Source organism: Heptranchias perlo, chromosome 22 (genome assembly GCF_035084215.1).
Source record: "Heptranchias perlo isolate sHepPer1 chromosome 22, sHepPer1.hap1, whole genome shotgun sequence".
NCBI lineage: Eukaryota > Metazoa > Chordata > Chondrichthyes > Hexanchiformes > Hexanchidae > Heptranchias > Heptranchias perlo.
The window spans coordinates 41446638-41474314 of NC_090346.1; the positions used below are offsets into that span (position 1 = coordinate 41446638).

The window sequence follows — 27677 nt, forward strand, 5'->3', positions numbered from 1 at the left end:
ATTTACAACCATTGGGGGAGGGGGAAGTGGGGAAGATCTTGTACCAAGACAAAGTTGTGTTTGCAAGCACCCAGTAATATAATTTCTCACCATCTTGGGTATGATTTTTTTTTAATTCAATAAAATAAGTGTGTGAACACAGCATGCGAGACTGGAAAATGTAAATGACAAGATGAAAATTTTCCAATTCAGAGTACCAGTGTAATGTAGCATAATTCGATTTCACTGATATTCAAGTCTCTCATCAGGTCTGCAGCACTAGAACAAATACAGTGGCTCCATTAGGACAACTGTAAAATTGCATCTTCAATTGCAAAAATGGTAGTTAATCTTTTACCAAGAGTATAATTTCACAACCTCATAAGAATTCAATATGCCATTTAAGTAACTTTGGTTATATGTTAATCTGGTTTTGGACATTGATGCCTGGAGTTTCCTCTGCATTGCACCCAGATACGTATAATCTGCATTGCGTCCAGATTTTCACGCGGAGTAGGAAAGAGAGCAAGTCTTCTGGTGCTTTATTGCAATTTTTTGAGCGTTAATTTATCCTCACTGAGACCTGCACTACATTTTATTTCTTTTAATGCAGTTTTATGGCATAAGTAGAAGTTATATTAAAAACTGAGATAGTTCCCCGATTGCAGGTTCTTAAACATGCTGTGCCTGATGTGCACTGATGGTTAAATGAGTTACATTTTCATTTTCAAACGTAAAGAAATATATGGTGTGGGTTTAGCGCTTTCCTTGGGCCCCGATTGTTTACGCTGCTTTATACCCATTTTAAGTTCGGGCATATTCTAATGAAATTGGGAGGGTACTTGGGCGTAACTTGGCATCGACAAAATGAGTATGACATTGGGCGCATTTTCAGATCTAACTTCCGGGTTGTGCCCACAGAGGAAACTCCAGGCCTGAAGTGTTTAGACCAACAGAAAAGTAATTTAAAAAAATACCAGAAACTGACAGCTGAAGCAACTACAGATCCTGGAAAGCTGTGGAAACTTGGAGACTTTCTCCTTCCCCCTCCTCTCCAGATGATAATGAATTGTGTGTTTGGCAGCCCTTGGGAGCCTCTAGCCAAACAGCCTTCCTCACGTGCATGACTAAACAGCAAGTGTCAGCAGACTTTTTTGACCACGGGCACGTCACAACTGAGACCAAATCTGTCCTCATAACAACCACACATGCACATTTCCAGTCATTGGATAGCAACCAGGAGCAAGAACCCTGGCCAATTTAGCTATCCACAACCCAGGAGTGCTGAGGCCAATTGTAGCATCCTGTGCAAACAACAAATTAAAACCTGGGAGCCCTCCTTTGGGAGAACCTTCACCACACGGACTGCAGCAGTTCAAGGTGTCTCACCACCAACTTCTCAAGGGCAATTAGGGATGGGCAATAAAAGCTGGCCTTGTCAGCGATGCCCACATCACATGAACGAATAAAAAAAGCAGCATGCTCTTCTAACCAAAATGCTGCTTGGTGGTTTCCACATAATTTCTGGTTCTAATGTGTTTTACAGTTCTAAACAGAAGTTGGAGGCATCAGAAAACCATTTACTTGTACATCGGACCAACCATATTATGCTTGAACAGTTCTGCAAATCTCCAGCAGTTACAAATTATGACCAACAGGCGTTTACAGTAATGACAGTTTTCCAAACATTGAGTGTTCAAGTGCTATTCTTTAATGAGACACACTATAATATGAGGACTTCAGAGTTCTGTTTTACCATTGGAGTTTCTTCCACTGTAGACAGAGAATCTAGCAGCTCATCCAGATCTTCTCCTATTTCGTCTCCATCAGTAAAGTCTAAACGTGACTCAGGCACTGAATAAGGTACCCCTCCTCCATTCACTAGTGCAGCAATGGGAACGTTGGTTTTCTCTGGCAGTTGTACAGTAGATGATGTAGAGTTAGAAACAACTGGAATTGGGGCTGATTCACATGCTGCTTGAGGGATTTCATCCAAAGAGACGGATGCAGAAACAGAAGGTTCAAGACTTAATCCTGGGAAATCTACAACAAAAAAGGATGGTAATGTCAAACTGACAATTCCCCCCTCTCAGAGAAAAAGCTATTAACGGAAGATCTCTAAATATTTGTTATATCAAACAGAAAACATTTCAAAAAGCATATTACTAAATTTTAGCCATCATTCTCTGCCAATTTATGCACATAATGCAATTTCAGGGGACAGTTTTATCTGATCTTCTTGGGACATGTACTTCTCATCACTGGGAGAACAGTCAAACAACAGTTCCTGGACCTCTGCATCTGCCACTTTTAGGCCTGTGGAGCAGAGGTACGCAATATTCTGTCCTATGGTGAACCATCTAGCCTCTGCTTGGCATCAGTAGTGACGTAGCCAAGATGTGGATAATTAAACATGCAACATACCATTTCACATGCTACACATGGATACTCAAACACAATACGTCACACATCTTTAGTCTTTGTTTTCCAATACAGGGAGATGTAACGCAGGTTATTGTGTGGTAATCAAAAAATTCACACTGATAAAAAATACTGGATTTTTCCTTTAATAAAAATTACATTGGTGCAAAATATTCTTAATGTTGCTTATTCACATATGCTCCACTTACATTACTGACCCAAATCTGCTTCAAAGCCCAGATAAATTTGCCAGGTTCAGGAAAAGATGACCACATGAGTTTCAATAGGTTTATGAGCTTTGCATTGGGAATTTTGTTTAGAGTATTTGGATCAGTACCAAATTTATTGATAAGCACTTTTTTTTAAAAAAGCAAACAAAGAAAGTGTTTTCCTACTGTTTTAATACAAACCTTAGAAAGAATGGACTTACATTGATATAGTGAGTTTCACACCATCAAGACATCCTAAAGTGCTTCACAACAAATTCACTTTACCTCTTTTGAAATGTCGTCACTATTGTTTTGTAAGCAAATACAGCAGCTGGTTTGTGTATAGCAAAGCCCCAAGAACAGCAAATGAGATAAATGACCAATAATCTGTTCTGATAGTGTTGGTTGAGGAATGAATGTTGGCCAGGACATCAGGGTAACACCCTGCTCCGCCATTCAGGTCAACTTTTTTAGACTATAATTTCCAGTTACAGCTTATAATCTACTCCACTATGTATGCATGATAGTTCTACAACAAATTTAGCTGCAAGAATGAAAAGTACGAAGATAAAATTAAATTCACTTTACCTCTTTCAATATCTTCAACAGAATCCAAACCATTAGTGTGCTATGGGAAAAGAGATAAAAATGGCTTTATAATAATGGTTACTAAACTCACTCACCCATATTAAAAAGAGCCCTATGGGCTCTGACAACTTACATATTTTTCAGATAACTCCTTCAATATCAAGTCCCTAGCATCAGTTCGTTTTTATTATTTCACCTCTCTTATGTGACAAGAGGTTTCAAAATGCATGTTTTTCATTTAACTGGTAAGCAGGCACTAATTGCTGGGGGGTGGGGGGCGTATGGAGGAGAAGATATTGTGAACGGTTATCAGGACACAATCTGATTGTTGCAAGCAGAAAACTGAGTTCTGTAGCTTTTTAAGAGAATGATATCCCACTTCTTAGCAGACTGCATGATGGTCAAAAACAATATTTTACTCTTGCATCTACTATTTTGTTGCTTGTCTTATTTTTCTACCTTTCTTGGATCTTGCTGTGTCACAAACTATCCTCTGAATAGGAGGAAAGAGCAGGGAAAGGTTGCAGATCGCAAGTCAGCTGGCAGGAGGCATGACAGAGCAGTCTAGGTTGACCCATTCTTCAAGTTCCCCTTCTCCTTTCAACGAAAGACGTTACAATCTTTTAAAAAGGGACAATGCTGCCAAATCCATTGAAACTGCACAATAATTGAACACTTCAATTAATTTCCTCAATCCCTTCAATCAGAATCAGTGATGGATGATGGAGGAAATTGTTTAAACAAGATACCCAATTGATGAATCTACTTTATTTTGGTAGATTTCATTTTCTCTTAGTTTTATTATCTCTCCATTCTCCCTGACCAGCAAGACCAGGATGCAACCTGGTGTCGGGCATCTACCAATGTTTCTCTATGTCAGATGCTAGGACCTGCTGTTAACTTCCATCTGATTTTCCCTCTCGCGCAAGAAAGCACTTGGCTTTTGCTTGGTACTTACAATGGCATGAATAAAATCCGAAACCCTGGCGGGGGACTCTGGGCAAGAACCTGCATCCTACTATTTCGTGAATCTCCAAAGTATGGTGACACTCATTAAATCCATTATTTTTTGTGATTCTTTTCTCATCTCTAGTGCAAAACCCAGGGAAAACACAATTTTCAGCAACTGTGGCTTCAGGCATTATAGGCAAGATGCTACGCAACTCTTCAAAATCAGGAAATACAAGAACATTTTGGGCAACTCTGAGGCCATGAGCATTTTTGTGCAAAATTCACATTACTGATGAGCGCTTTTAGGAACATGCATGAATTTAAATGCACAAAAACTTTAGTACACAAATATAGTGAAATTTATGACAGTAAAAATGTCCTGATTTAGAGTGGTAGACCTATTGGTGTTAGATGAGAAGTTCTGCAATTTGTGTTTACATTCATTATCAATATAGCAGTTGACACAGTAAGAAGCTAACACTTCTAAACTATGTGATTTTCTTTCAAATCACCAAGGAAAAGTTTTATTTGCCTGCAGCCCATTTATGAAGAAATAGTCTTTTACTGCCTACTAAAACAAAAATATTTTTTTTGTTGTTACAAATAAAGAGACACCAAAGTCTATTCTTGTCACAACATTCTTGTATGGCTACTTCAAATAACCTACCGTATCAAAAAAAATCACTAGTGTATGTCAATTTTAAATTCTAATGAAGTAGCAACAGCTAAAACTTGATAAAATACCTCATGCATATTGAAAAAATACAATGGCGAATATTTCAACATGCTAACAACAATGTCCTTACTTGATTAGAACATTCAGCAGAATTAACAGAACTGAGAGCAACTACTGGATTCAAGGGAGGCTGCAAGAGAATGACAAACATTCGATTAACAATATAAGAGTCCAAAAGGTTTCTAATGATTATTTGATTTAAGAAAAATATTAGCTCATACCATAGAACGTACTCACCTGAGCTCTAACATAAGCTTTCCGAATTTTTAATCCTAATTTCTGAGCTAGCTCCTGGGTTAATTTTATAACAACATCATCCTGAAAGATAATTTTGACATTTTTAGATTTGCCTTTAAAAGCAACTATTATGTTGTACAATTAACAGATGTCTATAAATACTATACTAGGCAACAAAGATTAGATAAGATAAATTTTGACAGGCAAGACTGCAGGTTATGACCTTTAATCAGCCAACAGATGAAGTTCATTATTAATATTAAAAAAAGGTTTCTGTTACTCTTTAGCCCACTAGTTTTTCTGATATTTTACAGTTTTGGGAAAGGGGAAAAAAACTGCTTGGATTCAATCAGCAGCAGAAAACTTCCTATTACCACTTGCAGATGGAGGTAATAAGTTGCACACTGTGAATTTTAAAACACAAATCAAATCACTATTAAAAGATCTGAGCTGTATCTTTCATCCATTCTGAATCCTACATTTAAAATTATTAATCTGTAGGTTAGTGCTTATAGGAACCCAGGTATCATAATTTAGAAACAGAGAATGCTGAAACCACATTACTTCAAAGGGAAGGGGCAAAAACTGAGTAATGATTTCAATAGAGTGAGAGACTAATCATGGTTACTTTGTTTCTCTCTTCCCTTCCCTACCTGCTTTAAGATAATTGTTTTAGCCTACATTTTTAGGTTCCCAACTCCATGCACCACTCACTGAGTGAGATGGTAGAGAGATATGGTGATTCCAGTCCTCTGCTAATGCCACTTAGTAACTGGCATCTAGCAGCAGATGGAACGCCAAACTCAATTTTGATTACCCTATTTCTTTTTCCTCCTTACAAGAAAGTCCCTCAACTGTAGATGGCACATCCCCCCCAAGGTGGAACAGCCGTGACTGGAAACAAACTCACTGCAGGTTGAATGGCAGACACAAATCAACGTCCTAACATCTGCAATACAGCAACACAGTGAGCACTGGGGCACATTTTCCACATCACTTTGAAATAATATCATTGTGCTCATGTTGCTAATATACAGCACTACAACCAAAATCATTTTATCATCATCAATGCTTAGTTTTCACACACGAAGCACTCACTTTTCTGGTAAAACTCTAAAGAGTATCAGTAGTTGCCACTTTCCTTTACAAAGATTACTAGCTGCAGGCCCCCAAATACAGGAATCTCTCAATCAAGTGTAAAATTGTATTCAAAAATAAATTTCAGAAAAGTAACCACTGTACAGTATTAGCATGTTGAAAATACAATCTTTTCCAAAAAATGGTTATTAGACAAGGTGCATAGAAGAGATAAAACTGCCATTTCTCTTACTTGTGGTACAGCTAGTGAACACTTTGCAACAACATCATAGGCTTCTTTATGCCTTCCTAATTCTTTCAACGATTTTCCTTTTCGATAGAGTGCTCTGTAGTTATTATGATTCAACTGCAAAGCTTTGTCACAATCGTCTAATACCTGATCATAGAGACCCTGAAATAAGAGAGCAGCACAGAATAGAAACATTATATTAGAGGCTGACTGATACAATTAGCTTTATCATTCAAGAACCTTATGGGAGAAATGGGGGAAAAGAAAGCAGGGCAAAAAAAACATTATCCAGTGATCTCTGCCAAGAGACCAGAGGGTGCTGCCATCCATAGAATTGACTCTCAGTGCAGTGAGAAACTCTGCCTTCAAGAGACAAACAATGGTGGGGGTTGGGGGGAGGAGAGGAGAGGGGATATATGTAGCCAAGAAAAGATATCCACCTTTAAAACCAGATTTTTGAAGCAAAATTATATGACAGTTTGCCACTGTCATAAAGAGGGATTATAAGTCTTAATTCATGCCATTAGACTTTGTATGAAACAATCAGAAAGCAAATTTCTCAGCAAGCATTTGACCTATGTTGCAATGTTTTTTTAATCTTACCATATTCAAGTAGCAGGCTGCACGATTTGCATAAAGTTTCTCTATTACTCCATCTACAATACTGATTTCTTCAGATGCATAAGCAGCCACATTTAAGGCCTCAGTATATTGATTCAATGCATCAGTCCAATTGCGTTCTCTGAACTGATCATTTCCCTCATCATACAAATTTCTCACAAGGTCTTGTAGAAACACCTATAAATTAAAATAATGAATGTAAATGCAATAGTCATGTTGTGCAATAAGAAGCTTGTACCGTTTCTTAAAGGGGAAAGAAAGTCTAAGGGGAGCACTTTTGTTCCAAGTGCTTCCCCCTTTTTAATTAGGAGAAAAATGATAATATCACATTTTTTTTAAAAAAGAACGTCAAAGTTTTTACTAGCATGGACCTGAAGTAGTGCTTCTCACCCTGCCAGGCCTCTCAGGAGCCAGCCGTGGCTCAGTGGTTGCACACTCATTTCTGAGTCAGAAGGTTGTGGGTTCAAGTCCCAGTCCAGAGACTATTTTACTTCCATTATTATCTGTACTAAGCATTTTTCTTCCCCTTCTATCTTGCTTAAACATGCTTTCATAACACTAGAGGTTTAAAATGCGTTATTCCTAAGAGATCTAAATCTTGGAGTGAGTTGTTATACTCTATGTACTCCAGGGGTTGCATAATTAGTAAACTTGCTATTCCCACGTTGTTCACCAACTAGGATTTCAAAACATCCAAATAGTTATGTCTCTTGGTATGACAAAGCATTAATCCAAAATACTAATTGAAATCTTTTGCATTATTAATATCCTTTATCATTATTCTGCAACTCTATGCTACAGAAACTTAATTTGGCATTTTCACAACTGTTTGGATCAGGCATTTTATTGGAAAATATATGCCCGTACATCAATGAAAATACTGCATCTACTGCAATGGGCTTGTTCCACGTTGCATCCCTTCTAATTTTTGTATTACAACTCCAGTCAGGAGCATGGCCACACTTTCTTAATTACATTAGTTTAAATTCTAATCAACCTGTAGGGAGTTTCTTTTCACCTCCACCCTCCAAAAAAAACAGTACTAAAACAGCAATATTAACTTGTGTTGGTATACATTAAAAATTTAAAGACATTTCTTTTACCTCATACTCTCTCTCTGTACCAGGATAGGGCAAAGGTGATCTGCAAAAGAAAATAGTTTAAAAAAAAATTAGACTCTCATCTTAATTTTTCTGGCCCCTTTTCTCCCATTAGGATTATACTACAGAAACACCTTAAAACCGAATATGAGAGATGCAGATTAACTATAATAAAACAAGTAGCCTTCCTTTCATTCTGACCCAGCTAAATTATATTTTGAATTAATCACAGTTATCAACTAGCTTTACCCAGAATGCATGACTTAGTTTTTTAGCAGGCCACTGTGGAACAAACATGCAGTAGCAATAATATTGTCACTGCCTAAAGCATAAATGTGCAGCAGTGTCAGCCTCTGTAATGGAAAAGAAGATGGTGTTACCTGGAATAGATTTACCTCTGGTAACTACGCGAGACAAGGGGAAAGAAAGATGGAAAGAGGGGAGAAGAGCAAATAAAAGACAGGATGTGAGAAAGAGAAGAGATAAAAGGAAAAAAAGAAAGAGGAGGGAATGGGAGACAAGGAGGGAATGGGAGACAAGGAGGGAATGGGAGACAAGGAGGGAATGGGAGACAAGGAGGGAATGGGAGACAAGGAGGGAATGGGAGACAAGGAGGGAATGGGAGACAAGGAGGGAATGGGAGACAAGGAGGGAATGGGAGACAAGGAGGGAATGGGAGACAAGGAGGGAATGGGAGAGGGAGAGATTTTCCAAGAAAAAACTGCAAACAAAGCACATCAAAAGTCATACTTCTGTGCTTGGTTTCAACATTTCTTGCATGCTATATTTCTACTAGATACAAGAAGAATATTGCCAAGTGTGCTATTATGTGCTGCATTTAAAACTGTGACTCTTTGGAAAATGTTACAACACTTTCTACCGCTTGAGCTTTGACAGGCTAGAAACAACTGTAGTACAGTTTCAAGCCTACAGCACAATCACACTAATTGGTATGGTATAAAAGATTATTAATGAACATTTGGGCCGCTGCAGTAACTTGGTTTGGTGTGCTTGGGCCACTGACAACTTACCTCATTAAGCATTTTGATGTCTGCCCAAGAAAAAATAACAGAACTTTGACTTAGCTGCCTAATGAAGCGACCATGTCAAAACTTTGTTTTGTGCTGCCAAACAGCCTTTGGAAATGATTTTCAACCAAACAGACAGTTTTTTGAGTGACATGGGTCCCTGATACACCATGGAAAATGAGTTGGTAGAGACACAGAAAAATAAGCTTATAGTTTGAAAACTAAACAACAGCTAAATTGTAGAATAGGAAAATAATGGCAGATGTACTTTTTTTTTTAAATAACATATGTGGGACTTTACATATACTTTTAAAGTCAATAGCATTTTTACTATATTCCTTCAAGCAAGAGGTAGGTATCCTGTAGTCTAAATCAGGGTCAATGTGATCTTCTGGACTAGTTTAGGATGTCTAAAGGAGTCAGAGAAGAATTTTCCAGTTTTGTTTTCCTAATTGGCCTGGGTTTTTAATCTATTTTTTCACCTCTCCCAGGAGATTACATGATTCCAGGTGGGTGGGGAGTTTATGCATTGTGATGTGCATCACAACTGCTTGGGACCGGCTGTATGGATCAGTAGGTCTTTTCCTGTGTCATTTTTGTATGCTGCGTATATTAGGTGGCACTACAGTATCAAGGTTGTACCGCATTCCCTGAAGATGGCGCACTGTAAGAGTTCATTCACTTGTTTAAACTTTGGGGTAAAGACCCTCACATCTCAACAATAATTTCTCTAATATACACACATATGCCACACTAAAATAATGCACAAAGGAAAACAATCTCATTTCTAAGATAAAATAGGTAGAATTATGTCTAGTATGTGTGATTGGGGTATTTTTTTTGTTTTACATGCAATTTTTAAGACACGTAAAAGTGTCTCAAAAAGCAAAATGGCTTCCAAAAGAAGTTGAAGCAATCCCTCACTCCTTTCGCCCACCACTGGCGCCCTTGCCTTCAGCTGTCTAGGCCCTAAGCTCTGGAATTCCCTACCTAAACTTTTCCCCCTTTCCACCTCTCTCTCCTCCTTTAAGACCCTTCTTAAAACTTATGCCTTTAACCAAGCTTTTAGCCACCTCTCCTAATATTTCCTTCCTTGGCTCAGTCAATTTTTGTCTGATTATGCTGCTGTGAAGCGCCTAGGGACATTTTCCTATATTAAAGGCACTATATAAATACAATTTTGTTGTTTGTTCTTGTGACACTTGCTAGTTTGTGAATAGTAGCTTTGAAAAAACAAAATGTTCGATTCTTTGATTTTGTGATGGTTATGGATTGGTAGTTTTGTTACTTCTCTAGTAAATAGAAATGTTTTTGATTATAAATCAGCATGATTACATTAACAGATAGTGAATATTTACGCTAATTAAGATTTTAACCTAAAAACTACAAGGTGTCTTTAATGCAATAAACATTTCAAGTCACTTGAAGAAGCCATGGGGTAGTAGTAGAGTTGAGAGATGACAGAAAGCACAGTTGAAGAGAGATTTCGAAGAGGCTTTATAAGTGGTGAGAGAAGCAAAGTACAAAAGAGGTTTAGGGAAGAACTTTGGGAGGAGGGGAGGGTTGAGGTGGCTGTCACTGATGGAGGACAGGAGGCCAGAGTCAAAGGATCAAAGAGCCTGGGCTAGGATTAACGCTGGGGGAGGTTACAAAAGGTAGGTTAGGGTGAGGTTATGGAGGTATTTTTAAACAAGGATGAGGATTCTGAATTGGGGACAGGGAGCCAGTGGCGGCCGGTGAGGACAGAGTGATAAGTTAGCATGACTTAGTGCAGACAGTGCAGTTTTGATTGAGTTGGGGGTGTAAGATGGAGCTCCGGAAGCTAGCAAGGAGGCATTAAAGTGGAGTCTTGAGCACACTCAGGTGGCACACTATCTGTTTCAGTCTTTGAGAGCAGCTAGGGAGGGGAGATGGGTCCACAGTTTTGTTGGAAGCCAATTAAAGTAGCTTTGGTTTTCCCAATGTTTAGTTGTTCTGACTTATTCATGACAATGGCAGATAAGCAGTTCAACAACAAGGAGGTGGGTGTGGAAACAAGCATGGTGGTGGGAAGATGAAAACTGACCCCATGCTTATGATAATGTCACTGAGGGACAACATATAAACAAAAAAAACTGCAATTATACAGTGCCTTTAATGTAAAGAAGGTTTTCAAGGCATTTTAAAGATAGGCTTAAGGAAAACTGATGCTGATCCAGGTAGGGAGGGGTTAAGAAGGGTGACCAAAGGCTTGGTCTAAAATAATATTTTTAAAGGAGGAGAAGAAGGTAGAGGCATTAAGGGAGGACCCAAACAGCTGAAGTTTGAAGGAAATGGTGAGGCAAAAAGAGGTGGTGAAAGCAAGAGGCAAAGGAACAAAGTATTCAGAGGACATGTAGCATTGAAGCAGATGTGGAGATAAGGTGGGGGCGAGGTCACGGATTAATTGAAAGATAAGGATGTTAAATTTAATACGTTGGAGGGCATAGAGCCAAATGTAGGTCAATGAGGATAGGGGTAATGGGAAAGGATAACTTAGTCAGAACAAGATTTGCAAGGTCGGGTTTTCTACCACAAGTCAGAGCCTATGCAGTGTACAGGAAGGGAGGAGAGCAAGAACAATATTAGAGTAGTCAGATCTGGAGGTGACAAAGGCATGTATGGGTTTCAGCAGCAAAGGGGGAGAGATAGGAATGGAGGCAGGCAATCTAGCATCTGAAAGAAACTAAGGGTCGAACAGGATGCTAAGGCTCTGAACAGTCTTGTGGTGCCTGAGACAGTAACTAAGGAAGGGGAACGGCATCAATGATCAGGCAGAAAGATTTGTAGCAGGGGCCAAAGGCAATGGCTTCAGTCCTCTCAATGTTGAGCTCATCCACCACTGAATGTCTGACAGCACAGAGGCAATCAAAGAGTCAGGAGAGGTGGTAGAGAGGCAGAGATAGTTGGCTATCTATGCACATGTAAGTTAATGTGTTAATATACATGAGGAAAGTGAGGTGGTCAATGATGGAAACTTGGGGTACTCTGGAGGTGACCGTGCAAGGCTAGTAGGAAAAGCTGTCGATGGAGACGTGCGGGCTACGTTGGGACAGGGAGGAATGGAATAAAGCGAGGACAGTTCAACAGAGATGAACCACTGAGGAGGAGAGGTGGTGAAGGAGTAGGATGGATGGGGCACAGGTGTGATACCACTGAGCTGTGAGACTTTGAGAAGCACGAGACTACAGACCTGCAGTAGACTATTATATAAATATACCTACTCAAAGTAGTATATAAACACATTAACTTGTACACACACACAAATGTTCCAATTATCTTAAATCTAAATGTATTCAAGATATTGATTAAAGTGCACTATTCAAGCTGCATGAATGCTGTAAACATTTTACATTCAAAGGGGAAATGGGCGGTCACCATGACCTTTATCAATGCCATTCAATTACTGAGGGGAAAAAAAGTGGAAACTGATATCTCAAACTACAAAGCTGCTCCTGAGGAAATACAACATAGTTGTTACTGACAACGGATCAAAGATTTTTCCCACAAACTGCTAACTAAATAAGAGCGCTGGATGAAGCTAGAAGTATCTTTGAAAACAAATTTGGTGGACTTTATATTGTACAGCCTTGCATACGGGGAGTGATTAACCAGAAAATTGCAGGTGCTTTGTCAACGATTTTCTGTCCAATGACATTAATTGGACAGAAAATCACAGACAACAGGAGCAACATTTTCCAATAAGCTACCTACCCTCTGTGTGCAAGACCTGGCCAGTGATGTGTGACCTCCGTACCAGCATGTCCAACATGATGTTTGAAATCTGACTGAAAGGTACAATTCCTGACAACTACAATGCGCATGCACACACGCACACACAGCTGAAATCAATCTTCACTCAGGCAATATTACCATACAACCATTTCTCACATTTCCCATTACTTGGCTGATTTCAAAGATAATGAGATGTTGCTCTTTGAATCCATAATTCTTGCACACAAATGTTTAATGCAAAAAAACATAAAATTATAGTCCTGAACAGAGAGTTCAAATTTAGCCTTTTCTATTCTTACCCCTTTCCCTTGACAGCTGTAGATTTGTGCCTCTAAGAATCAACAACTGTCCCAAATTAACCATGGCCATCTAAAATGCAACACCGATTTAAAAGAGACCTCTCATAGGAAAGTACAGGATGAGAAAAGGCACTGCAGTCCAAAAATTAATACCTTTCAATCACCCACTCTATCTAATATCTATCCGATTCTCCTTTAAATTTTTCTACACTATCTGCATCCACAGCCTTCCTGGGCTGTCCATTCTACGTGCTTGTAACCTTCTCCATAAAGTCGTTGATCTGAACTGTCTATGCATCTTTCCTCCTGTAAATTTGTCCCATTCTCCTTCATTCTAGAGTCTATAGCAATCTTAAATGTATCAGGCTTTTATTTATCTATTTGCTCAAGGCTCTTGAGATTTACTCTGAAGAGAAGGATTGGGGGATATTATTCAAATATTCAAGATCTTCAACATCTCCTCATAGCTCAGAGGCCTTAATCTAGGTATCAGTTTGGTAGGTGTGGCTGTACCAGGGCTTTGTACAGACTCATCTTCACCTCCTGATGTTTATTCCTCTAGTTATGCATCCCAAGATCCGATTAGCTTTAGTTACTGCTGTTGCAAACTGCACTGTTGATTTCAATGAGCTATGCACCAGTACCCCCGCATTCTTCTCATGTTGTGTCCTATAGCCTACAACCGTTTAGTTTATATTCCCACTATTTATTTCCCTTCCCTAGTCTCATTACCCTACATTTGTCTGAATGCTATTTGCTACTCATTAGTCCTCCTTTCCAACTCCCTTTGTATTTGGTTTGCCTCTTCCCTACTGTTTGAAGCCTTTCCCAATTTAGTATCATCTGCAAATTTAAGACTTTTGTTTCTGTCCCCAAGCCAAAACTTATATAATCTGTAAACAGCAATGATCCCAGCACTGATCTATGTGGCACCCATTAGTGAGCCTTTGCCATGTTAATGCAGCTCCATTCACAGCCATTCTTTGGTTTAACCAATTTTGAATCTACTTCTGAAGCTTGCCTCCTATTCCATGCATTCTTATCTTATGAACTAATCACTTGTATGACAAGTATTTTGCTGAAAACACAAAATTCTGTGGATTTGATATATTTATATGTCAACAAGGTCTGTCCTTTCCTTCAAGAGTGAGTAAATTTGTTAGGCTTTCATTACCCATTGCAGCTGTATAAGCAATCAATATGTAAACAACTATTTTAGAATTATCAAATATGAACAAAGAGAATGGGTGCTCTGATCAGACAAAAAGAGAAAAATAGACCATCTCTCTCAGCTAGGATCTCTTTCTGAAGAAAAAATGACAATAGTTTTCATGTGAAACCTAAATTCAAAAAAGCTTCTTAAATTCATCTCGTTTTCACATTCCTACATTACAACAGTGACTATACTTCAAAAGTACTTCATTAGCTGTAAAGTGCTTTGGGACGTCCTGAGGTCACGAAAGGCATCATTTAAATGCAAGTTCTTTCTTTATAATTTAGAAAAGCAAACTGAAATAGTTGCACACTCAACGAAGGCACAACTCAATATTTTTAACTGAGAAATATAAATGCATTTTCTGTAAATAACAACCATTTATGATTTCTAAGCATAAACAGAAAGCACAGGTGGTGCAATCACTCCCTTACACTCTCTGAATTCAGCTTAATCTCTGAAGTAAAATTAAGCATTTGATAAAATTGAACCTGAAATTTTACCTAAAATCCTGTAAAATGCATTTTGCAGGTTGTTTCTGGGATGCTCTGAATGGCCAGTTTTACTGCCAATCAAGAACATTTCTAGAATTTTCCTCCAACAAACATATAGTTTACCTTAGATAAAACTCCTCAACTTAATGGTTTACATCATCAGGTTTTTAGAGGAAACAAATTCAATTACCTCCACTATACTGCAAGGCAGCAAGGCTTTTACAAACAGCAGATGCTAGCATTCTCTGAAGTAAAAACTAATGACTTGATAAGAGCTTGAATGTGAAATACCTGAATAAAACTGTTAAAAATTAATTCTCCAGCTGGTTTTCAAATAATTTAGATAAACAAAGGAACTTAGAAAACTTGTTACACCTTGAGAAAAAGAGTCTTCAAGTTACATATTGAGAGAATTACCAGGATGAATGATGAGAAATTCTGTACTCTGCACATATTCAGACTGCACCCAACCAGAATATTCAGACAAAGTGATAGCTGAGGGAAAAACTTCAACTGCAAACCCAGGCTGAGGCCTTCAAGTAAAAAGTTTAATGAAGGTACTTGACGACAACTTTGTAGTTATGTTTAATAAAGGCATTATGAAATATGTAATTTTTGTAATGTTTTTAATGTTAAAAATCTTATTTTAAGAATGTAGTCAGGAAGTTGAGTGAGAAAACTGGCTCTTTTACTGACAGATTTTGCCAGCTATTCTTTGTTAATTTGTTCTCATGTAAAGTGCTTAGGTTCCTAATTTGTTATTTTTATTCTGATGTTGCATGCAATACTTTCAATTGTACCGATTTGGTTGCTATATTCATTTCAGCTGTAATATTTGATTAGAATGTTTTAAAAATAGTGGAAGGGATGCAAAATTCAGGAAGTCCTAGTTATTACTTACACCTGATTTTAGTTGTGCCATATGACAAAGTAATTGTAATACAGTTATTTAAACACGACAGAATGCTGTAAAATCCAACACCATAGGCTTGTGTTATCAGCCGAGCAGAGTAATCAAACTGCTGTAAGCGCTAAAGCTGCAGTTAATATAATTCTGAACTAAGTTCCTTTTAAAAGCCTCATGTAGTACAGATCTGGTTCCTAATTTTAGAATTCTCTAATCCCCAAGAGAACAATGCATTATTTAAGGTTCTCCTGAATTAAACCAGCATTTGTAGAAAGATGTATTGATGGTTTGATACTTATTTTCCAAAAACACTGGCTAATTAGTGTTATTTTTAAACATATCATTGTAGTAACAGTATAGACTAATGTAATCCAACTTTTACTTGTGCATTATTCAATGTTGTCACTATTAGTAATGCTCATACCAAAACACTATAGAAAAATTGCATTTAAGATGGACGTTTTAGCATTGAGAAGGTACGCTTCCAGTGTGATGAAATTCATTACTTCAAAATTTATCCAGCCACTACCATCACACCAATGAGACACTTCATCCTGATGTTAAAGCTCAAAATTCTTCAAGTTTGGAAAGACAAAATCTAATAGTATTTAGGGCTTTTCTTTAAAAAAATACAGTTTGAGTAGAAACAGCACAAAGGTTTCACTCATCCACTATTACCTTTCACTGCAGTTCTAGCAGCAGGTTGTCTAATACATGTACTAAACCTGATAAGCAGGCTCCTGTGACATAGATGTTGCAAGCAAGGGCGGTTTTGGAAATGATTCAAAAAGGAAACTAAGAGGACAAAGTACACAGGGCTCCAATTGTAATAGCACTAGCAACTAAGATAGAAATAAAAGATGTGTTATGGTAATCCATAAATGTTAGTGTCTTAACCTTTCCTGTGCCACAGAGGAGCTCATTCTTAAGAACAGCTCTTAACATTGATCACATCAATAATGCAAGAAAGTCAATCTTTAAATCCTGGGCTTTTGATTGGCTCAAAAACTGTCTTTAAAAGAATCAGCAAGTTTATTCAGTGAGTGGTGTGCCCTACGTTTGTAGTTTATAATCAATATTACAATAATAGCTACTAAGATACTGAACATGGCAGAGGTGGGATTAGAGATGAGTCATTGAAATTCAATAAAATGCCTCAAAACCTATCTTCCTACTACCTCCCCATAGTGCAACGAGTATGGATCTCCATTAAGTCGTTATGTGCAGATAATGCGTGCTTTAAATCTTGGTTGACAGTACCCTTAAGAAAAGGAAAATTTCATACCCATAGAATGGGGAATAACAATGGGCAATGGGACTCCAACTTCCAGAAGGGTCAGTGACATCCATCACGAAGGACTTTGGGAACCCACCATATTTTTCCCTCTAGTAAACTGTAATGGCACAACATAACCAAGAAACTTATACTGCAGAAGTAATCAGAACCTTGAACAAGAAGTCTCATGAGTAATGCGATGTAAAGATTTCTTGATTCTGGAATTTGTGCAGTAAAAGATAGTGAAAAATCAGTGAAGAGCAAATCTATCTGCAAAAGAATGTGAACCAGAGAAGGTATCTTCTTTTAAGCAAGCAAACAGGAGAAGTTCAGCAATGACAGCCATTAATGTTTCATTAACTACAAAAAAGCAGTTGATAAAAAGTGCAGCATTATTGACCAACGTCCTGGTATCTATTGGTCTCATCAAAAAAAATTATCCGAATCATCCACAATCTTTATGAGGAAGAAACAGGCATACATATCGGTAATTCAAACAAGGAATGGATATGGGTCAAATGCAGGGCAAGACATGGGTCTTCCCTCTACGTCAATTCAGAAATCACTACCTGAGATGCTGATCGCCATCATGATGGGATTAAGATGAACAGCTTGCTGGTGAACATGTGATATGCTTATATTAGAGTGATGATTGTAGAGTCAGCTGAAAGCTTATATACAATAAGTACATGTAATATGGCCTAAAAATCAACAACGAGAAAACAAAAAACAGCAAACTAAACCAAAGGGAAGACCAAAGGCTGAAATCATAACAACTTATCGTACTCCAACTGAAAATATTGACCCAATTCACATATCTCTGCAGCAAAAATCAATCAGGACATTATCTGCAATCAAGACCTCAAAAGATGAGCAGCAACAGCAAAATAGGGTTCAACAACATGCCAACTGCTTAACAAGCCAACAGCTTCTCCTGACAACATGCATCAAATGCGTCATTTGACTGACAAGTGTGAAACCCATCCATGCATAGTGCTGCACATAGAAGACAAAGTTTTTGACAAGATGCATGATATAAGCTGACTAAGCACATAACAGAAGGCCAGGTGCTCAAAGTAGCCTAAAAAGACCAGACGTTACATGTCTTTCAACATCACAGGAATAACTACTGCGTGAATTGCTGATGGGAAAACTGAAAGAAAAAGACTAAGAAGAAAATAGACACACGTCGCTCAATAATATCAAGTAAAGACGGTCCACCAAATTGTACAGCAGGTTCAGGATCCGGAGAAGTTCATCACTAAGGCTGCCAGATCAGGCCTGAAGAGAAAATTTACAGTAACATACCCAGTGGCTCAATAATTAGCTAAACTAGAGAGACCAGGAAAATCCCAAATTCAATCCTCAGGCTTTTCTAAGTTAACTGATCTCAGCTAGGACAGTGGTAGATTTCTACAACTAACCTCCGATCCCCTGGCCCGAGGAGGGGGGAAAAAAAAAAAATCAGGGTTCCTGCGTGACTATAATCCAGTAATTCCTACCGAGAACTATGTACATATTGACATCAGGCGAGGATAAAATTGGGTTCAGCTGTGCCAATCCCCATGGTCAAAGTAGTTTGCTGGCATTCACTGTCAAGTCTCATGCATGAATAATAGGCACTTAGGCAAGTGCCTGTGGCAATGCATCCCAGCAGCGTCTTCAGAAGCTGCCCGGGTGGGGGGTGGGCAGGTGGTGGAGGCAGATTCAATCATGGCCTTCAAGGGGGAACTGGATAAGTACTTGAAAGGAAAAAAATTACAGGGCTACGGGGATAGAGTGGGGGAGTGGGACTAACTGGATTGCTCTTGCATTGAGCCGGCGTGGAATAATTCCGGCCAAGTGGCCTCCTTCCGTGCTGTAACCTTTCTATGATTCTAAGAAGAGGGGAGAGATTTGCCAGTGAAAAAGAAAAAACTATTGCAGTGATAATGCTACTGCTAACATTTAAGTAAGGTTATTACAGTAATATTAGTGTATGCTTTAGCCAGCCCAGGGAGACAGGAATTTTCTAGGACCTGCCAGCAATCTAATGATCTGACTTACTAATGCTAGTTTCCAAGCTATAGATTTATGATGTTGACACAATTGTACTTAAGTATCTTTATATTACAGAATTGGCAAGCTGATCAAAAAAGACAACAGTTCTCAGAAGGAAAATTATATAAGTAATTTTTACCCTCAGACGTGGTTTTCATTATTGTGATGAAGCACTCTTCAATTTACCTTAATGAAATTCCATCCATGGTAAAATCACTTTACTTCTAGCACAACCACCATTTAGCAACACTACTTGCACCACAACAGAAATAATAATGACAAAGGAATGAAGTCAGATAACAGCACGCACAATAGGACACATAGGAACAGGAGGAGGCCATTCGGCCCCTCGTGCCTGCTCTGCCATTTGATAAGATCATGGCTGATCTGTGATCTAACTCCATATACCTGCCTTTGGCCCATATCCCTTAATACCTTTGGTTGCCAAAAAGCTATCTATCTCAGATTTAAATTTAGCAATTAAGTTAGTATCAATTGCCGTTTGTGGAAGAGAGTTCCAAACTTCTACAACCCTTTGTGTGTAGAAATGTTTTCTAATCTCGCTCCTGAAAGGTCTGGCTCTAATTTTTTAGACTGTGTCCCCCTACTCCTAAAATCCCCAACCAGAGGAAATAGTTTCTCTCTTTCCACCCTATCTGTTCCCCTTAATATCTTATAAACTTCGATCAGATCACCCCTTAACCTTCGAAACTCCAGAGAATATAACCCCAATTTGTGTAATCTCTCCTCGTAACTTAACCCTTGAAGTCCGGGTATCATTCTAGTAAACCTACGCTGCACTCCCTCCAAGGCCAATATGTCCTTCCGAAGGTGCAGTGCCCAGAACTGCTCACAGTACTCCAGGTGTGGTCTAACCAGGGTTTTGTATAGCTGCATCATAACTTCTGCCCCCTTGTACTCTAGTCCTCCAGATATAAAGGCCAGCATTCCATTAGCCTTACTGATTATTTTCTGTACCTGTTCATGACACTTCAATGATCTGAACCCCTAAGTCCCTTTGGACATCCACCGTTTTTAACTTTTTACCATTTAGAAAGTACCCTGTTCTGTCCTTTTTTGATCCAAAGTGGATGACCTCACATTTGTCTACACTGAATTCCATTTGCCACAGTTTTGCCCATTCACCTAATCTATCACTATCACTTTGTAATTTTATGCTTTCATCTACACTGCTTACAATGTCACCAATCTTTGTGTCATCGGCAAACTTAGATATGAGTCTTTCTATGCCTTCATCTAAGTAGTTAATAAATATTGTGAATAATTGAGGCCTCAAGACAGATCCCTGCGGGACTCCACTAGTCACACCCTGCCAATGTGAGTACCTTCCCATTATCCCTACTCTCTGTCGCCTTTCGCTCAGCCAACTTCCTAACCAAGTCCGTACTTTTCCCTCGATTCCATGGACTTCTATCTTAGCTAACAGTCTCTTACGTGGGACCTTATCAAATGCCTTCTGGAAGTCCATATAAATAACATCCATTGACATTCCCCAGTCCACTATTTTAGTCACCATATCAAGATATAAAAAACACTTCAACCAATAAAAACATCTGCCCCACACACAAATCTTTGAAGGTGGCAGGACAAGTTGAGAAGGCTGTTAAAATAGCATATGGGATCCTGGGCTTTATTAACAGAGGCATAGAGTACAAAAGCAAGGAAGTTATGCTAAACTATTAAACTGGTTAGGCCTCAACTGGAGTATTGTGTTCAATTCTGGGCACCACACTTTAGGAAGCATGTCAAGGCCTTAGAGAGGGTGCAGAAGAGATTTACTAGAATGGTGCCTTCAGTTATTTGGAGACTTGAGAAACTGGGGTTACATAAGAACATAAGAAATAGGAGCAGGAATAGGCCAATTGGCCCCTCGAGCCTGCTCCGCCATTCAATAAGATCATGGCTGATCTGATCCTAACCTCAAATCTAAATTCATGTCCAATTTCCTGCCCGCTCCCCATAACCCCTAATTCCCTTTACTGCTAGGAAACTGTCTATTTCTGTTTTAAATTTATTTAATGATGTAGCTTCCACAGCTTCCTGGGGCAGCAAATTCCACAGACCTACTACCCTCTGAGTGAAGAAGTTTCTCCTCATCTCAGTTTTGAAAGAGCAGCCCCAGGGTTGTTCTCCTTAAAGAGAAGGTTAAGGGGAGATTTGAGAGAGGTGTTCAAAATCATGAATGGTTTTGACAGAATAAATGAGAAACTGGATGTTGTCAACTAGATGTCAAGTCATTAGATGTTGCTTCAGTGATAAACAGTTTAATCTATTACCTCAATGAACAGTACCATTAAGTGTTATGCTTAAGAAGATACTTACTGGATAAATTGTAGTCCTTTCTGAATTTCCTGCCACCTGTTACTTCTGTCCTTGGATACATTGGACATGTTATCCTTCACGTCCAATTCCTCTAATGATACAGATTCTGAGACAAAAAAAGAGAAATGGTAAACCACAAAAAGCCACACAAAAGACTTTTCGTAATCTCCTTATTCCCTGGCACTATAAAAAGTCTAACTTTTTTTTACAAATTCATACAATTTAAATGCAATAATGTAATATATATTAAGCACAGAAACATCAATGACTTTTTGCTAACGTATTAAGTATCCCTTAAATGGGAATCAAAGTTCATGATTGGAGGCAAGTAAAACCCCCAAATACACACTCAGAATTTGTCAGAGCTATTTTACATTTTAGCTCTATGACTCACCAGGGTTGCAAGGGTTTTTAAAAAAAATCTCACACCTAACTCAGGCATCTACAGCTTGGACTTGGATCTTCAGCGTTTGCCTCAGCCCATTTAATTTGACTGTCGTAGGGAAGCTACCCAGGCTTGTCATATGCTATATGACTTAAGGCTACTCAACAAAGAAATTCACAGCACCGATTGCGGCTATTAGGCCCATCAAGTCTGTGTCGACTCTTTGCTAGAGCAATTCAAAACTAATCCCACCTCCCTAACCAATGCTTTCTCGTTATTTTTCTTACTCTTGTACTCTATGCACCTATTTATAAAACCAAAAATGTTGAATCAAAACATGGAAAAAGAAAACAGACTTCATAAAATTTCCCATAGATCTTTAGAAAAAAATATTTGCTACCAACTTGCAGCAGTTCTAGCATAGATATTCCAGTTGCATCCCAGATAAACAAAGATAAACAACACTTTTCCATCCTGATTAAATGCAACATTGCACTGCACTTGCATCTTACTACCACTACTAAATTCCCACCTGTCAGCTCAGCAGCGACGATGGGGCTGAAGCACGTGCATCTTGCTCCCTATTATATAGAGGGTTATTGGCATAAAGGTATCATTAAGAAGAAAAGTTATATTACAAGTAAACCATCAGAAATCCAAATAGCCACTTGATATAGAATGCTAAGCATAATTCCAATCTGAGAACACTGGGAAGGAGCACATGGTGGGTAGTATTAGGGAGCACAAGAGCAGAGCATTTCACAATTCCAAACTTTCACCTATCATAGCAGTGCGTCTCTTTCAGATAAACACTTGGACATTTTAAAAGCATTGTGATAAATAATTTAAGCATTCTGATAAATAATTTAAGCATTCTGTATTTTTCTCTACTATTGCGACTGAAAGCGCATTCACACTAACCAATTTTATTCATTGTAAAAAAAATCAATTACAATACAATGATTAAAATGGCAGTTCAAGCAATGTACATCAGAAGGTTCATTCCAAGTGAACAAAATAAGCGCAATGTCTTAAAAAAGATTTCAAGCTATTCAAGGTCAAGAACAACAGATTGTTCCTGGGTGTTTCACAAATTCTACTAAAAACATGGAATACAGAAGAGGCAAATAGAGTTGTACATCTACCCTCGTAGAAAATAAAACTAATTCTTTCAAATATAAAAGTACCTTGCTCAATTATTATACAACATAACAGATCACCTTGCCAGTGACCCTCACCAATTAATAAACTGATGCAACGGCCAAGCTACACCATAATGAAAACAAACCTTAAGCCAAACATGATCACCGATTTCAAAAATACATTTTATATTATTTTAACGCATCAAAAAAGGTACTTCTAGCAGACTCAGACGTCACCCTTTGTTACAGGTACAAAACAATCTGAAACTGGTCAGCACATTCCAATCTACAAAGTTCTCTAAAGTCTGTGACTTTAAAAGAGACATTGCACCACCTTCACAGAATAATCATTCTGCATTACACTGTAGAACACTACTGTCTTTATAAAGCAGTGCATCATTCAACATACCATGAGCAATGCCATGAGATATCTGCTACATATAATCATTAAGCAATACAATAACAATAGACGTAGGAACTGCACTGCTGCTCCAGTATATACAGTTTAAACAAATAGGAACAGAATATGATCATGTCACACAAAAAATACTAAGATAATAGATTGTTTTTTGACCAGTGAGTAGCAGGAGAAAATTCTACTGCTTCATTCCCCACTGAATGTACCAGAAAACAAGTATTGCAAATTGTGACATGCTAGCAAGACACTGTTATCATGTGCATGTCATTGTCAAAAACTTTAATGACACACTTGGGGGATTCTGAGCAATACAACTTCGCCTTCATGAGGTATGCTCTGCTTGTACAAATTTTATATCAAAATTCATCAAAACAGATATATGCACATCAGTCTATCATTCAAATCTTAACAACGCAATGAGCGTGTAGAAAAGAACAAAAGCTGTTTCAGTGAAATAATAGAATAGGCTGCAATAAGGTCTCAATCCTTGAAAAATGCAAACACATCACCTTGACAAGAGGTTCTTAAGAGCTCTTAGCAGATACCCAATCAGCTCCATCTCATTAATGGATACAGTGCAACAAACCAAATGATAATATGTTAATGGCCAATAACATAGCAATACGACAGATCATGAACTGTTAAGCTATCTATACCTGCACTGTATTAACAGAGAAAGATTACCGTACATATTAGTAATTTTAGATACAATCGTGGCTTTCAAAAAGGAATTGGATAAACATCTGAAGGGAAAAAATTTGCAGGGCTATGGGAAAAGTGTGGGGGAATGGGACTAACTGGATTGCTCATACAAAGAGACGGCACAGGCTCCATGGGCCGAATGGCCGCCTTCTGTGCTGTAACCATTCCATGATTCTATGTATTAGTTTGTTTCCTTGTGGAAACAAATATCACAGTACAGTAATAGAAAGCAAATCTTGCTGTCATTAATAACTTTCCAGTTATGCATAAAAAATTCTTTAAATAAAGCAGAATGAAAGGTCAACCTCCTCCCATGCAAAAAACAAAGAAAAATAACCTCAGAAGTAGCTGAACACACTGGAAAAATAAAATCAAACTTTTTTTTAGAAAACAGAACAATACAAGAACTATGGTTGGGGCTACAAGCTATAAAGGCCCGACACAAAACAAATCATATTGCTTCAACCTAGAGACCATCTCAGATCACAAAGTGCCTACAATTTGCGATAATTTAACAATCTCACGGAGACCAAAAAGGTTGGTGGGGTGGAAAGTGGAGAATTTCATAATGGTGCAATAGAACGTACCCTACTGAAGGTGAGCACTGACAGGGGAGGGGGGGGGGGCGTGATTTACTTTGCATCTAGTTTGTGCCATACTACAGTGCTCAACACTGGGTGCCAAAGTAGGAAATGTTCCTTTCCCCGGACTTGACTTCTCTCACATTATTCAGCAAAGAAAAAGGCAGGCCCAAACCTTTTTATCTTACTGTTAAGCCTGTAGCACTCCATTCCTATCTGAATCAAAGACTGGCTTTTGTTTTGGTTTGTTTTGTTTTGGTTTAAAACTCAATGATGTGCAGTAAATGTTAGACGGATCTGCTTCAGTTTGCTTTCATGGTTATTAAATGAAAACATTGTGTGGGTAGTTATGTTGATATCACATCTAACTGCATTTCCAGCACTAATACAGTCTTCAGATGAATCAAGATGTAAAAAGTATAATAAAAACTGTTTTATCATTAGAATCACTTGAGGAAATTTCTTGGTAACACACACCTAAATTCTCTCCAAGGCCATTTATTAAAATTTAGTGCTAATAGTTTCAAAATCCACAACTTAACAAATTTTGCTCATCTTTTAACTCATTAATTACTAAAGCAAGAAGGAACTAAAGCCCTTAAGTACTAGAATACAATATCCTTTAGACTGGTTAGTAATAAAGTAATATCTTACATTAGCAAAGACATGCGAACAACAAAGCCTCACTAGCACTAACACTCGAACTTTGCTGATTAACAGTTATCTAAAGAACAATACTGCAGTCACAGCCAATGTGTACTGCATTATACTACTGAATCATACAGGTTTGATCTTTTATCCTGTCTTTTAGCTAGAAAAGAGTTTGGGCCACTAAATTTGGTCCCAGTGCCCCCAGGATAGGGAAGGGGAAAAAAACAGCAAGAGTTCTAGGTCTTGATTGGTAACCAATGACCCTGCTGGAAACTATCTTGCCCAAAAGTCAGGCAAGGACATGAATTAGCCTCCCAACATTCACCGTCTAAGCTCATACACCTAGAATGGCCTTTCGGATAAGGTACCAAATGGCCTTGAGGATCCATACATCTATGCCTCAACCCAAGTCACTGTCTTCAGGAGAAGAAACGAAGGAAGAAAACTGGAAAAACAAATTACATTAAAAGGACATGTGTGTCCTGGATGGCTTACCGAACAAATACTTTGCATGCTATGCTGTGTAATAGGTTATCTTAGTCAGAACAACAGTTCAGGTGTTACTAATGGCATCAGTATCCTGGGGGTTGAGAAATCAGACAAAGTCCCACTCCTGATTGCTATCCAATGACCCATGGAGGAAAGAACTAAGTGTGCTGACATCAGGAGAGAACAGGATCTGGCTCAATTAAGACATCCTTCGTGTTTAATAGTCTCCCAACAATCAATGTCTAGGATTACATTTGGATATTCTTGGGCAGAGTAAGAAATCTGCTGGCACCTGCGGAACAGTATGCAGGCAAAAGTCAGCATCTTCACGAGAGGATGGATGAAAGGGGGAGAAAAGCATGTAAACCTAGCAATCTTCCAAGATGTACTTCACCTAAAAACACAACTAACAATGACTAACAGTGCAGAAGCAAAACACAGTGTATGCAAATTAAAGCTGGAGACAAAAGACACACAGGAAAACTGGAGATGCTGTTGGCGTAATTTACATCCAGCAGTAAGAAACGTACTGTATAAGAGTTCGGTGCCAAATCTACAAATGTTGCATAAACTAGAAGAAATCCTGGGCAGAAAGCATCTCCCACAGGTTTAAAAATGCATTTCGCATTCTGCCAAAAAGTCTAAGCACAAAAATCTTGGTCTGCCATTAGAAATGTTATACAAGTTAACTGTATCTGCCATCACTCTGACAAATTTAGACTAACTGTGGTAGTCTGTACTCTTGTGCTTTCACTGGTAGCTAGAAATTTGAACTGCTGCTTGAAATGACTTTAAAGCACTAAGCCACATGTACATTTTCCCCCCCAAGGTAACTGCCCCCAACGAAAACAAATAATCACACACCTGAGGGTCTTCACTCCCCTTACTACTACTTCTGCCCATTTAGAAGAAAGCTGGAATCTCATTTCTCCACCCCCCCTCTCCCAAATCAACATCAGGAATATTACTGATCACAATCAGTGTTCACATCAACCAAATCTAGATAAGAAGTTACATAAGCCAAAGCAGAGCAAAGCTCCCTCTAACTCTGCCCCAACAACTTGCGTTAAACTAAATCTCAAAAGAAGTATCCTACTACACTAGTAGGAAATGGAAATATCTGTACAATAACAAACCTCATGGGATAAGTGAGATTGCCAATTATCACTATTGATTTGTGGTTGATTAATGCTAAACATCATTAAAAACTAGGTTGAAACAACTCAAGCTCATTTCACATGGGACTAGCACAGCTGGCAAAAAGAATTTCATCCCATTAGTTTGGGCTGCATTCAAAATCATACCCCAGGGGTGAAAGTAAGGTCACTGATCTACTCTACCATCCAGTCTCTTGAGATCATTGCTTAACTCCAAAAAACAGCATTGCTTTCCAAAGCAACAGTATTGGAATCAGTGAAAAATCAACAGTACAGATCATTAGAACAGAATAATGGCAAATGGAAGATGCAATGCCTGTGAAAGGTACTGGGAGTAACAAGGAAGGGGTACATCTAATCCATTATGCATCACAGGTATTCAGAGTGCACAAGGTTGTATGACTTCACTGCTATGGGCATCTTTAAGCCTTTTTGCATTGACAGAACTCTAATGCAAACTTCACACCTCAACCCAACTTTCATGGGTCTCATGAAAGTGGAGGTGAGAGGCACAGAAAACAACTACCGCTTTTATTGACAGAGGGGTAGTAAAAATCAGAGAGCAGAACCCTGCCATGGGCCCTCAGTTCAGCACCATTCTCTTGGTACCCCCTGCAGTCCATCTCCAAT

General features: G+C 38.5%; 1 protein-coding gene across 4 annotated transcripts in view; it reads right to left on the reverse strand.

Annotated features, from left to right (window-relative positions):
* zc3h7a (zinc finger CCCH-type containing 7A) overlaps positions 1 to 27677 on the reverse strand; it is a 66712-nt gene that overhangs the window by 27635 nt on the left and 11400 nt on the right. For all 4 annotated transcript variants that reach the window (XM_068003365.1, XM_068003368.1, XM_068003366.1 and 1 more), the window contains exons 2-9: positions 21523 to 21628; positions 8173 to 8212; positions 7052 to 7246; positions 6452 to 6610; positions 5122 to 5202; positions 4955 to 5014; positions 3198 to 3237; positions 1736 to 2022 (exon numbers count right to left, since the gene is read on the reverse strand). In XM_068003365.1, the coding sequence (XP_067859466.1) occupies positions 1736 to 2022; positions 3198 to 3237; positions 4955 to 5014; positions 5122 to 5202; positions 6452 to 6610; positions 7052 to 7246; positions 8173 to 8212; positions 21523 to 21628 (968 nt within the window). The remainder of the gene's footprint in view (positions 1 to 1735; positions 2023 to 3197; positions 3238 to 4954; positions 5015 to 5121; positions 5203 to 6451; positions 6611 to 7051; positions 7247 to 8172; positions 8213 to 21522; positions 21629 to 27677) is intronic.